General features: G+C 40.2%; 1 protein-coding gene across 2 annotated transcripts in view; it reads right to left on the reverse strand.

Moving 5' to 3' along the window:
- RASA3 (RAS p21 protein activator 3) overlaps positions 1-13,890 on the reverse strand; it is a 131,896-nt gene that overhangs the window by 25,444 nt on the left and 92,562 nt on the right. For both annotated transcript variants that reach the window (XM_058856230.1, XM_058856219.1), the window contains exons 6-8: positions 8,293-8,373; positions 5,509-5,581; positions 1,197-1,276 (exon numbers count right to left, since the gene is read on the reverse strand). In XM_058856230.1, the coding sequence (XP_058712213.1) occupies positions 1,197-1,276; positions 5,509-5,581; positions 8,293-8,373 (234 nt within the window). The remainder of the gene's footprint in view (positions 1-1,196; positions 1,277-5,508; positions 5,582-8,292; positions 8,374-13,890) is intronic.

Here is a 13,890-nt window from a genome sequence, read left to right on the forward strand (position 1 = left end):
CCTGACGCTAACGTTCTCTGTGAAAGAGCACAGCTCTTGCCTCTCTCACATATAAATAGTTTCCCTTTCCTGCCTCAGAGCCATGGCAAACATCAATCTATTAATGCTCTCCTAGTGCTGTGACACTGCATTGACAGGCTACATGAACCAGCAGCTGCCACATCAGAACAGCCCTCAATCCATTCATGAACACAGATGTGTTTTGCTTGCTGGGAGTTAGTATTGTTCCCCTTCCCTGGTTTCCCCTCCTTTCCTTGCAGCCAGTTGTGATTCTGAAGGAACTATGGAACTTTCTGGGAGACGCCTCACTGCCTCTCTAGTGAGAATATATGGGGAGGGAGGCAGTGCTACTAGTCTTCCTCCAAATACTAACATAAAGGAGAGAGGAATTTCTCACCACCGGATGCAGAAATACAGTATTCATTTACTGTGCACACAGATCACGAGATGGCCCAAGCCTCCAGTGTTTCAGTGGTATGTGATGGTAAGATGCATGTAACACTTTCAAGTTTTGCACCTCCTATTGTTTTCTCACCTCTCTTTATACTCACCTGTCCCCACAGACACTGTTGACTGGCCTCAGCAGGTTTTAAAATAGTACTAAGAGGGTGGCACAGGGTGGAGTGGGATTGTTTTGGTTTTGAAATCAGAATTTCTTTTCTCCTGTGCAACTGATTTCACTTTTATCATACCAAATCTAGCAATAAAGGGTTAAAGTCGGAAGGCAAAAGAGAACAGAAACTGTCTCTGCCTCAGAAAAACTCTGACTTCAAGAGTCTCCTTTCAGAGAAGAAGGACCTCATACAGGTTGCTAAAATTAAGTGATAGAAGAAAATGTACTCTGTATCTCAGAGCATCACAGAGGCTCTGGGATGTCCTGGGAAACTGAGGGAGGGAAGAAAGGAGAGCCCAGACATAACAGGTTGTTCTTAATGACAACTGCATATTAGTATACACACAGTGCCCATGAGAAACAAAGGAAAATAATGAGGATCTCTCCTGCATCAGAACCAACACACATATTCAAGATAGAATCTACAGGACAGTGGAAGTAAATGAACATACAGATACAGTGACAAAAACTCATCTTGATTTATCAACAGAAAAACCATGCTTGTCACTTAGCAAACAGAATCTACTACAAAGTTACACAACTCTGGAAGAAAATTTTGTGCTAATAATTTACTTTATATTACCTAATCTCCATTTTGTCCACTTCATCTACATCTTCAATGTCAAAATGGGATTTCTTGTTGTAGCTACTGGGTCTTGTAACCTAATAAAAAGGAGGAAGCTTTTAGCAGCTTGATCTGATACAAAAACATTCTGATGTAACTTTTACAAAGCTTTGGAAGAGCACAGTATTGTACTACCAGCAGTGACTTCAGTCCCGATACTGAAAATATCCATGCAAATGAATAAACATGTTGACTAAAGAGATTACTGACTATAAAGTGGCGATTACACAATCATTTCCAAGAGTAAGCAGATACTCCATACTTTTTTTACAGAGAAAGACCATCTTTAATATTACTACAGCACTTCAAGTTTACATTGACAACAGAAAAATACCATTGAAAGGAGCACCACTTCCATAATCCATGTAGGGAAAGAAAAGGGCAATTAATATTTGTGTTTTAAATACAGCTGTACAATGGATGCCCTGAAGCACTCTGCAGAGCACAGGGGAGGAACCACAACCACCCTTAAAAACATTTTGCAGTGTATCCAATTAAAACTGGGAGGTTCTTCCTGTCCTGATATTCTGGAAGTCAATTTAACCTGCCCATATAACAAATACCAAGCAGACCAAGAGACCCTAGCCTGTGCTGTGCATATCAGAATATAGAAGCAGCTGCACAGTTCACCAGCCATATATGCAAGAATGATTAACAGGAAAGCAGAGGCAAAAAAAAAAGGAAAAAGGAAAGAAGTACAGAGCATTAGCACGTAAAGTTTTTCTACAAATGTTTCATAAAATTTGTTTTCTACCATGACTGTAAAAACACTTTGGTGGTTGTATTTTTGCATAGTGCGTCAGAAACTTAAGAAAAAGGCTACCCCACCCAGCTGAAACCACAGCAGGAACTGATCAAACGCAAGGGTGTATGATGATGTGTGGGTTCAGCTCTCGGTTGCACACAGAAGCTGAACTTTATTGTATGTTTGAATATGCTTGTGGCTTAATACTCCCCACCCACAAAAACTAGCTTTTATTATAAACTTGACTATTTGGTTTTGCACTGTACATGAGATACAAGTGGCAGTTAAAGGAGGCAATGATACAGTTGCCTACATGGAGAGGAACCAGAAAACAATCTTCCGCAGGGGACACTCAGCTTTTTGTAAATTTGTAAGTGTGAGGAAGGCAACATTTTCAAAGCGATACACAAAAACTAAAAGGTACCACTAGCAGCACTGAAGACCAAATGCCCCAGAACTGCTGGCTACAAATGCACCTGGTAAGCCCAAGAGCACAGTTTATTTAAATACAGTCTACAACTTCAGCAGTTAAACACAGATTTCTTCACTCTAGCCTTGCAAACACTTTACAGTTTCTGCAAAGTATCATACAGGCCTGCAAATTACAGTTTCTACTACCATTGTGAAGCAAATGGTGTAATTTTTAATAATTAAGCAAACTTTTTAAGTCCCTTACTATCTGTAACACAGGCATTGTTCCAAAAAGCTGTAGCACAGGTGTAAGTTATGGCGTATCCCTTCTAAATAAACACTTTCTCAGAAGTTTTGCTGGAATCTGCATGTATGACATCTCTCTGTCCACCCACATGACTACTTAGTGTGCACATCAATACAGCTCAAGAGTGGTATTCCAAAAGGGATAGCTGTATGGAACTGGAGATGAGGAACCTCCCAGTCCATAGTGCTGAAGCAGCTGACCCCATAACACTGTACAAAAAAAGGGGGCACAACTCTGCTGTGTTAGTCCCCTTCATCTGGGAAAGCTGGCAAGCCATTTATCAGCTGCTCAGGTTTTTTTCAGCACATGCAAGTTTACAAACAGGTCACCAGCACTTCCCTCTTTAATTCCTGTGAGACCACCATTTTCCTGTAGCTGCACACACAGCTCCACACCATGCTGCAGCTGAAGCAGAGCTGAAAATGGCTTCTAACTATCAGGTGCAAGTTTCATTCACTGCACCCCTGAAATAAGTCATTCTATTTCCCAAACCAACAATAAGCTATCTTTCATCTAGAAAACTAAATCTGTGTGACTTTTTGGTTGTAGAAAGGAAAGCACCCATTCACTGTCTTTTACAGATCAGCTTCTTCCTTGGAGGCTTGGACAATCACTGTGCTAGCAGGCTGCAGAAAAGCTGATGAAGCTGTTTAGAAGCAAAAAGTGACTCCTCTGTCAACAGCATGAATCTCTCAGCTCCACAGGAATCAGAGCACTTTGTTTGCATGCACCAGCCACATAGGTCTGCCCATGTCTCATTAGTGAATGTATTTCCCAGTCACAGCAGTTCTACTGAACCCTGTTCCTTGAAGACATTTAGCCTGATATGTACTAACTACTCTCAAAATGACATAAATCTATGATGGCTCTGTCTGTACTAAGGGTATGTTTATATTTCAGAGCTCTGGCTGATTCAGTCGTTTTCCAAGCTCTGCTTTTACCAACACAGAATTCATTTTGCTCTGAGTTAGCAGAACAGCTGGGGAACGGGCTTGAGCTCAGGTTTTGCTTTTGCTGGTACTTGCACGCAACCCAGCTCTCACATAAAGGCAAGCTAAGCAAGCCCCTGACCCCTCCCTCCCAACTCCAGCTGGAAGATGCTTTGTTTCTCTCTTTCCTCTCCCAGTATGGCACCACCTGCCAAATTCAGTGTTTAAATACCAAACATTGGCTGTTTCTGTAGCACACAGAAGGCCAAGGAATCAGGTGAAGTTTTTGTGGCTTACAGTCTGAATTCCTGGATTACATTCTCATTAAAAAGTTCTCACTGATAGGCTCCTCCAGAACTGACTATTTCAAAATAAGGAAGCCCATTTTAGTTTATTCACATATAGCATCATTCTTGTATCACTGCCAAAGACCACAGCTCTGGGCCAGGTGAGGGACTGAAATCCAGTGTGAACACACAGACACCTCAACGCAGTTTCAGCACTTGGTCTCACAGGATCCCTGTCCCTCTAACTGTGCCCATGCAGCAATCCCATAGAGCTTCATGGAGGCAGGAAGCAGGCACAAAAGCTCACTATGAGCAGGGCAGCTATATCCTAGGATGAGATGTGCTGGGTCAGCAGAGCAAAGATCACCTTAGATAGCTATCCTGGCCTACCTTCATGGCTTCCAGCCCTTCAGGCACCACAGAAAGTGCTCCTACCAAGCAGGTATCTTGTATCTGTTCTTGTATCCAAACACATTACATCAACAAGAGCATGGTTCTGCTGGTGTGACAGACTTTAGATTGATCAGTAAAACTACTGGCTTCTAGGCAAAGACGGTGGTTTGTAGGAGAGGGAAGACAGCAATGTCAAGAATGGCATGTGCATTTGTATGGCTCCACTCCCCCCAGCTCCCCTTCCTGATGTGGCTGTGGCCCAGAATTGCTTTGAGAAACCACATTCCTAGGTGCCATCCCTATGCCAGCAATGATTTCTAATGCAAATGTGACCTGAATGATGCAAACCACATGAGCAGAAAGGGCTTTTCAATCAATGCCAGCTGCACTGTGCTACTCTAGCTTTTTTTCATCAACTTGATAATTACAGATACTTTCTTGAGGTGTCCACTGAAATAGAACAGTCAAGCATAGACCAGGACTATGATATCCAAGAGAAAAAGAGAATGATACACATACTTTAGAAGACAAAATGACAAGTTTCAAAAGAGATCTAAATTATAAACACATGCATATATATGTATGGACACACCACAATTAGAGCTACTCTTGCCAGAAAGAACCAAAATGAGGACTTTCATATAAGTTATGCTTTATCTTATCTGGACTTGTTGAAAATGCTCTGTATTAAATAAAGCTATAGAGGTTTCACCCACTTGGAGAAAAGGCACTGGTATTGCAGCAGACTGGTAGACAGCCAGAACAACCAGTTTAAGTATTTTTTTTTCTCTGCAGTTTTCAGTTTTCCTAGGGAGATAACCTTCCTCCCATTGACTGGGTGGAGCAGCTATAAAAAGACAGACTAAGAAAAAAGCATAATTTCTCTCTATGTGTGGTTCGTTCAGGTTTTTTAAACTCATTTCTAAATGTGCTTTTTTCAAAACTCTAGTGGGGTGAATTGTGGTTAAATGTAAAGCCTGCTGCTCAGAAGTGCCCAACTTGAAGCTATTCCTACAGAGCACCTGAGTGAAAGCAGGATAGCGCTCCTTCAGCAGACAGCCAGTCTGAGCCCGGGTACTTCTTCGCCCTGTTTGAAAGTCTTCAAGGATGACAGCTGGCACAACATAGAGCAGGATGCCGTGCCAACTATCCACAGTATAGTATTTCAGCTTATAACCCGTTCCTTTGAAATACCAACCTCAAAATAAAACACCTCATCAAAATGTGGATTGTTGGTCTTCTTTTTAACTTTAGTCTTTTTGGCTTCTGATCTGAATTAAGGAAACAAAATAAACAAAAAAAGGGTAAGAAACAACATTAGTAGAAGTGTGATCCTAGAACAGAGCCATTGAGGAGGAAACAGCCATCCACTTGATTTGTCTGATAAAACTGGAATGCCGTGCGGCTCCAGCACAGCAAGGCACAGACACTTGCACACATTTAAGAGAGAGATTCAATGCATTCTTATTTCTCTAAAGTGGCAGCAATCACATTTTGTTATCCTATTTTAAACACGACTCCTTCAACCCTTAGTCTATCACTTGCTTGACATAGTAGAATCTTTTATCTGCACAAACTGGCAAAAATGGGGCTCTCGGCAGCAACATTTGGAGGATGGTCTCAGTCTTGACGTGACTCAGAAATTCCCCACACTCTAAAAACACAGGAGACAAAGACTAGCATAGCTGTTTCTGTGATTCACATTTTATAATTCTGGTCTGAAAAATCAATTGCTGCTTTTCAGTGATCATCAAAAAATCCAGAATGGTTTCTTCAGTAAGAATATTTTCATTGCTGTACAAGCATCCCTTTCCCCACTTAGTTAATATGGTGGTGAATTACTATGACCAATGCTGAGCAGAAGTCTCTATTTCTACTTTCTGTAGGTGTAGGACATGGCAGACCTCCTTCCAGCCACTCAGTAGGCCTGACCAAGTTCAGCACTGCCCATTCATCCCCTACGGGCCGTGCATTCGCCCGTGCCTGCCTTTGAGAACACAGACATTGACTGCTTGGTCCTGGGCTCAAGCCAGCCAATGCACTTCTCACAGGCCAGCCAACAGCTTGTTTGATGGCTTCCAAATGTTATTAACCTATGCTTGATTTACTCTCACTACCTACAAGAGAAAGCTGTGTGCTGTCCTGTGTCACCAATCTTACCCTACAGCTCTGCAGGCATAGATAAAACAGACGCAGATGGAGAGGCACATCAGCCATGTGGAAAACTGACCTACTAATCATTTCATCCCAGAATCTATCGTTCATTTCTCATGCACCAAAGCTGCTTAGATGGCTTGTAACTGCTTATATTCAACTAGACAACTCTGGGTATTTCACAGAGGTCGAGTAAAGCTGGGTCTAATTCCCAGTGCTGCTCCAGACTTCCCCTGTGAGTTGAATGGGCCTGTCCACCAGTAGACAATATTTTTCCATCAATAATACAGGCACAGAATGAGTTTTTGTCAGGAAGTCTGATGACTCTACGTACAAATCACACAATAAACAGCAGCGCGTTTGTTGAAATTTTTATGCTTGTCATTGCATAATTGCAGCTGAGTAAAGCAGCTTTCCTTCTCTAAAATGAGAGGCACTGGAAAATCCAGAGAGGAGAATGATGTACAGATTAAGAATATCCCACTATTCCTAGGAGAAGCTGAGAGATAAGAGAGACTAATCTCCTCCAGGACACAGGACAGATTGCCAACCCCATCTCATCAGTCACACTTGCCAATCAGCCTCTTTACCGATAAACCCTTCTGGGAGGGGATGGGAAGCAGGATGTAGAACGGGAGGCGATTAAGGCAGCACAATTATTGAGCAATTACAAAGCAGTGAATGGGAATAAGCTGCATGCTGCTTGCTGGAGATAGGAGGCAAGCCTTCTCCCCCCCACCAAAACCCAGATAGGAATAGGATAAGGCTATGCTCCTTACTCTAAAGGGAGTACATTACCAATAGTCATACATTATCCAGACTGGGGGCATAGGGAAGCAGTCAGAGGTACATTTGGACATTCAAAGGTTAGTCAATCAATCTCATTACAATTTCAATAACAGCCATCCAGCCTTGATTTGAAACAAGTTACAGGCTTAAAACAAAGCATACAAGTCAAATATATAAGTCCATTAATGGAGACAAGGCATAACACACCCAAACAAAGATACAGAATACAGACAGGCTCAGACTCCTCTGCATACAAGGTAAATATTTTTCAAGAATGCTTCTTATTTATAGTATTTTCAATAAATTGTTGTAAAACATTATTAACAACCCATGTTACCAACTCTGATTCTTTGAGGTCACAGCAGAGCTGTTTTGTTTCTAAAATGACACAGACCTAAAAGATTACTAGATAAGCAGAAAAAAAGCAGTGACATCCAACAGCACAGGGAATTTTTATAACAGATGGGAAAATTGAATCCCAAATTTAAACTGAAGAGTATTATGCAGAATCTCATCACGAAAACCTCATTCCAAATTTTATCCACGCTGTTATGTCTGCATATATCAAATTACAGGACTGAGCCATTGAGGGTTTTTGACATACACATTAATTTGTCACACCTTGAAAGTGAAGACACTAAATATTCACATGCAAACATGCATACTTGGCAAGATGTTGATGTATTCACATTTTTCTTCTACCCTGCCCAAAATTAGGCAATGAATTTGCTCAAAAACTGGCCTCCAACTGTGAGGTGAGAAGATGCATAAATTAAGACTAACCACACATTATATACTCTGCGATATTCAAATTATTCAGTGATTATTCAGATCTTTACATAAATCAAAACTGAAACAAGTCTCAAATTACTTACTAGCATAATTCAGTAGCTCATACACACACTCACCCCAACACTTAACATATTCTAGCAGTGTCTAAATACTCCCAGCTGTCCATCAGAGAAAGTGGATTTCTAATAGACAAAGGAAACAGAAAATATCCTTATAAAATGGAAGCTCTTGAATGTGCAATACTTGCCTGGAGGGTCCTGCTAAGGTAACGGTGGCATAGGGATCACACTGCCCATTCACAATGGGCAGCCCTTGGCACTCCAAAACTCTAGAAAAGAAGAAAATGAAGACAAAATAATTAAAGACTGGAGTAAAAATAGAAGTAAAGCATTTTCATAGGTTTATTTGGGTTTTTTTTTCACGATACTTTACACTAGTCAATTGAAATGTAACCAAGCAGAAACATTTAATTTATACCTAATTTAATTTATGAACATTTTGTTCTTAAATACTAACTTTAGTAAGGGTCAAAAATACTGTTAAATTACTGAGAAAACTTAACTCAAAGGATTCTTATTATGCAAGCACAGCAATTTAAGGTTCATGAAGTAGGAGTCTGCTGTCAAGATGGGAGCTGTCAGCACTTTAAAATTCAGTGACAACTTATTCACCAAAATACATAACCAGAATTTATTCTGTAAATATAAAAAAACCCACACAGGCAGATCCCACAGATCCCAGAAGCAGTTAAGTCATTTTTCAGAGTAACATTCATGAAGACCTCAGTGCTTTTGCAAAATTTAGCATGGACTTATTTGTAAAGTTGTATTAATTATAGACCAGGAAACAATATGACGCAGCCATCCTTCTCCATGCTCAGCAGCTGTGCAGTAAAGTGGTAACAGGGACATTGGAGGAACAAAATGGGGTTTGCTGCACACAATGGTGGGAAATCTGCACTTTTTCACTCATTCCAACATCTCTTTGGGGGACAAAAAAAGAAAAAGAAGAAGAGGAAGGAAAAACCCAACACAACTAGCCCCAGAAAGTGAAAAAAATGCTGCATATTTCAGAAGTTAAAATCTACTGAGGAATGCAGCACCAATAGGAAACAAAGTCAGACAAGCCAGTGGCCATGACTCTTTCCTGCAACAAGTTCTGCTTCCAACAGGTAACCTGCTGGGCTAATCTATCTGCACAATTTTAACTGGAAAATTTCAGCGAAGACAAACCATGAAGCTCTTTGGTCAAGTGAGTAGTACTATCATTGCAATGTGAAATATCATGCAAAATTCTGGGTGCTATAACATCACATGCAAAGTAACAACCATTTTACTGTTTTCAGTGAGGGTAACTTCAATGCAACAGAATACTAGGATGAGCAATAGAGAAAAATTGAGTAACAGATAGTGAAGGTAAGTTATTTGGTAATATATACTGCAGACGTCAAATATTGTTTAACTACAGGCCTATTATTACTTCCTCTCAATAAAGAAGAAAAAAAGTAATATTCTGCATCAATACAGGAATCATTTTGGTACCAGAGAAGATACAATCTAGACAGGTTCACAGAGCACTACAAGTAGAAGACTGAGGATCACACTAAGGGGCACACACTGGTAACTGAAATGATACATTACATTTATAGCTGAGTTGTCCTACTTATGGCCCCTCAGAATGAAGGCTAGGTAGCTGTCTTTCAATACAGACAGCCCCCAGTAACACACCGACTCACTAATTTCTCAATCGCACAGCCCTAACCTAGTCAACTCCTCATTGCTAATTCACTAACACTAGTACAAAATTATCTTCTGTTTTCTGGATATACAAGTGGAATCATAGATCAAAACCACAGAGGAAATTAGGAAAAGCCTGGATTGCATAGGCCATGTGATGCTTTGATTTCTGGGCTTTATTATTTCACTACAAGTTTACCATCCACAGAGACAGAACTTAGAAGCCCCTGAGCCACCTAGCTTAAGCTCATATTTGATACTGCAGAGTGCTACAACACAAACAGTGAAATTCAAGCCACAGATTCTATCCCAGCACCAGCTGGAAATACATGGTGTAAGCTTCAGGAACCCTCAACATCAAGCAACACACAGAACACATGATCTGGTTGCCTCAATACAAAGCATGCTGTGCCATTTGGGATGACTTAGTTCCTTTCACCATCCCTTCATGCTGCTTCAGCGAGGCAGGAGGTACCCATGAAACACATGAATTTGACAGCTCCACATCTCTCAGACGCCTCATAAATAGACCAGATGCCTGTTTACAAGCAATCAAATCCTTCTCCAAATTCACCTAGCTTACCTTACAGAGCAAGTGCAGAATAAGTTTTTTTGCACATGTAATACAAATACTCAAAATTGTAAGGGGAATGACACTTTTTAAATTTAAAAAGGGCAGATGTGAAAAAAAGAACATTATGGGGAACTTTACACTGTAGCCTTCTGACAGAGCCTGTCAGCGCACGAGGGAAAATCAGTAAGTACCAACTAAAGCTTTTATGAAAAGGCAGGTGCAGCTTGATTTTTTTACAAGTAAAGGACAGACCACTTTCCTTCCAGTGTCTTTACACCAGTAGGACTACATTCAAAGCAGAAACACTTTCCTAGTGAGCTACAGAAAGACTACTGGTAATTCTTTTAGGATGGCAGATGTAACTTGAACACATTCCTATTTAACAGAACAATTGTACACCCAGTGTCAATGTCAAACCAAACTCCTGTGTTCCAGTGCTTCCTTAAAGCAGTCTGGAAGTTCCTTAAAATGAAACAGTAACTCAATGGCTTTATAGCAGTCAGCCAATTTTCTGCTGCTGATGAATGGATTCCAAGTGAGCTCTCATCCATACAGGAAGAGCTGTGTGAAATTTAAACAGCCAGAGCATGTGGCCAGAGAGAGTACGACTCCTGTTTTAGTAAAAGCAGTTCTTTCAAGAGTATGCAGAAAATAGAATGTGATCCTAGAGAGCATAATCTACACGTGACGACATACAGAGTTTTCAAATCACTACACAAACAAAACAGAAAATAAATTTTAAAAAATCACAGATGAATTGGAATGATGAAAAGTGTGAACTCATCCAAACAAAAAATATGTATACCCCAACTGTACACATGTACAATGACAGAATCTATTCTAATATTGCCATATAGAAGAATTTAAGGTTTTTCTTGTGGGTAGCCCTGTGTTACCACATCCATCATCAGCAATGGTTAAAAAGGCAAGCAGTATCACCAGTTGGTTGGAGAGAACACATCCATGTACATCACTGGACACCTACAATTTGAATTGTGTGTGCTCTCCAGAACACATGGAGAAGAACAACAGATGGCTTCTAAACACTTATAGCTCTCCCAGGTCTGTATTCTCCAGCTCAGAAAACAGAAGTTATCCATCCACAAACAGCTTACAAAATCATGAATGGTGTGAAGAGCATTTCCTCACAAAATAATTATGGGGCACACAATGAAATTACCAGACAGAAGGTTTAAAAAGAAACAAAGGAAGTACTTTTTCTACACAATGAAATTGCAAAATGTATTGGTGTGGGGTGTTGTGGAGGTTGAAAGAATATGTGGATTAAAACCAGCACTACAAAAATTCATGGAGTATAGGTTTGTAGGCAGCTATTAAAGCTTAATGGTCCAGAAGCCTCCTTCAGCTCAGGAAATCCCAAATTGGCAATCAGGAAGGGTGCAACACTGAAGCAATCATACCACTTGAAGTATCACTCACCAGGGAGCATCAGTACTAGGTTAGAATAGAGGGGCATTTTACACAGTAGGGTAGTTATTCTGTTCTCTAGGGAAAAAGCCAAAAACAAAAGGAAAAAAAAGAAGAAAACAAAATACACAGATGTTCTTGTGCAATCATGATGACTTAAGAGTAAGATCTTTCTTTATGTGCAGCTGGAATAAGAAAAGCAAAAACAACCTTGAAAGAAATGAAATGTGGGAAAACAGGAAACACACCAACAGACTGTATCACAAGTCTTTCAGGTAATTTAAAAGCAGTTATTGTTTAAGAATATTAAAGAAATTAGGCAAAATACTTAATACTTAGAATTTTGAGGAAAGAAGGTTGTGTTTGGAGAGATGCACATTCTGATTCTTGTCTCTTACAAAGCATTATGAAGAGAAAAAATAAACTGCAACAATGCACAGGTCTGGTTGACTTATGTTAGAATACTCTCCTTAGCCACAGGATACTGTAATGTTAGGGCTGCTTTTTTTACAGTAATCTTCTTCAGACATGGGAAAGTTGCTAAGTCAATTAATGCTCCTCTCTCCCAGACTGGTACCAAAACACTGGCTTTACCTGGCAAGCAGGAAAAGATCTAGAACAGAATGTCAGCTACTCAGAGACAATAAAATGGAATCTCAATCATGCCATATGGCCATCATGTTATTTAGATTGACAGTTCATATCTGGATTAGATGAAAAAGGAAAAAAATGTCTAATAAAGATATGATCTTGTGAAAGGGAGGGTCTAGTGGGAAGCAGTGAAAAAAGTAAAAAATAAAATGCCCTTGGCTCTAGTCATCTGCAGAATTAACTTACATGTACTAGAATAATGAAAAAAATTCCTAGACAATCAAGATTATTCAAGAATTATCATCAAGATTATCATCAAGAATATAATCAAGATTATTCAAGAAAGTCAACCAATCAGACCCCAGAGAAAAGAAATAGTCCAGTGGCTGCCGGAATCTTTTCTACCCAGCTGGTAATTTCTCACCATCAGCTGTCTGGAGCCCAGCTGGGGCAGAGTGAGCCATCCCTCACAGCTTGCCTGGCTGGGCAGAGCTAAGGTTAGTGCTGGGTCATGTGAGAAAACTCTCAATGCAGCTGCCTCACTGTATTTTGCTTGTGGTTTATAAAATTAATACGTTTCAAGAAACTAGGCAGTTCAGTTTTCAATGTGGTTCATGACAAAACCTTCAGAAGAGTAAACAAGCTATGGAAAATTCCCAGTGGGTAAGAGAAAACCTCAAAAACCTAAACATACCATAAGTATGCCCTGATGTCTACAGAAGCTGAGAGGGTGGCAGGAGCAGAAGGTCTTGAAGAAAACAGAGACATTTTTCAACAAAGACTAAGTAGCTCATATCTGACAGTACAGGCATTTCCTCTGCCTCTGGGTTGCCAACTAAGCAATGGAGGCTGTAATCTCTGACACAGCCCCTACACAAACATACTCAAAATCAGGATTAACACAGGTGAGCAACATCAGAATGATCCAAGCCCACAGGCATTCCATGCTCCTGTCCTGGAACTGCAAAAATTGTTTAGAAATTACAGGCTTTGTGATTAGTTCAAGATGCGCATGTATCATCAGCCTCCTTGTGTGTCAGAATGGACAATCAAGGTAAAAACAGACCAAAAAAAAAAAAGAAACCAGAAGTGACACAGTTGCTCTTAAAACTCATGTGTATTTACTATTTTTCCAGAATAAATCACTTCCAGTCTACTGAGTCAGGCTCAGTTGTTTCCCTACTTTCAGCCTAGGGTAGGGACCAGCACACCATTCCCATTCTCCTTCTCAAATCAGACTGTTGTCTCACTGTGATTCCTCAAGAGAAAATAAACACATCATTTTTTTCAATACAATTTCTTTCTATTGCTGTACCATACATTTTAATTTCTTGGTTTCTGAGATCAATATAGATACTTAGCAAGTTTGCTCATCTATCTTACCATTCCTCTATTTCCAGCCTCTGCTTGTTCCACCTCTTTCATTTCTTTATCTTGAGACTTCCATTCCACCTCACATGCACATTTTTTTGGCCATACTCAGGTATCATTTTAAAGACAAGAGACTTCCTCTTTG

Source organism: Poecile atricapillus, chromosome 1 (assembly GCF_030490865.1).
Source record: "Poecile atricapillus isolate bPoeAtr1 chromosome 1, bPoeAtr1.hap1, whole genome shotgun sequence".
Taxonomy (NCBI): domain Eukaryota; kingdom Metazoa; phylum Chordata; class Aves; order Passeriformes; family Paridae; genus Poecile; species Poecile atricapillus.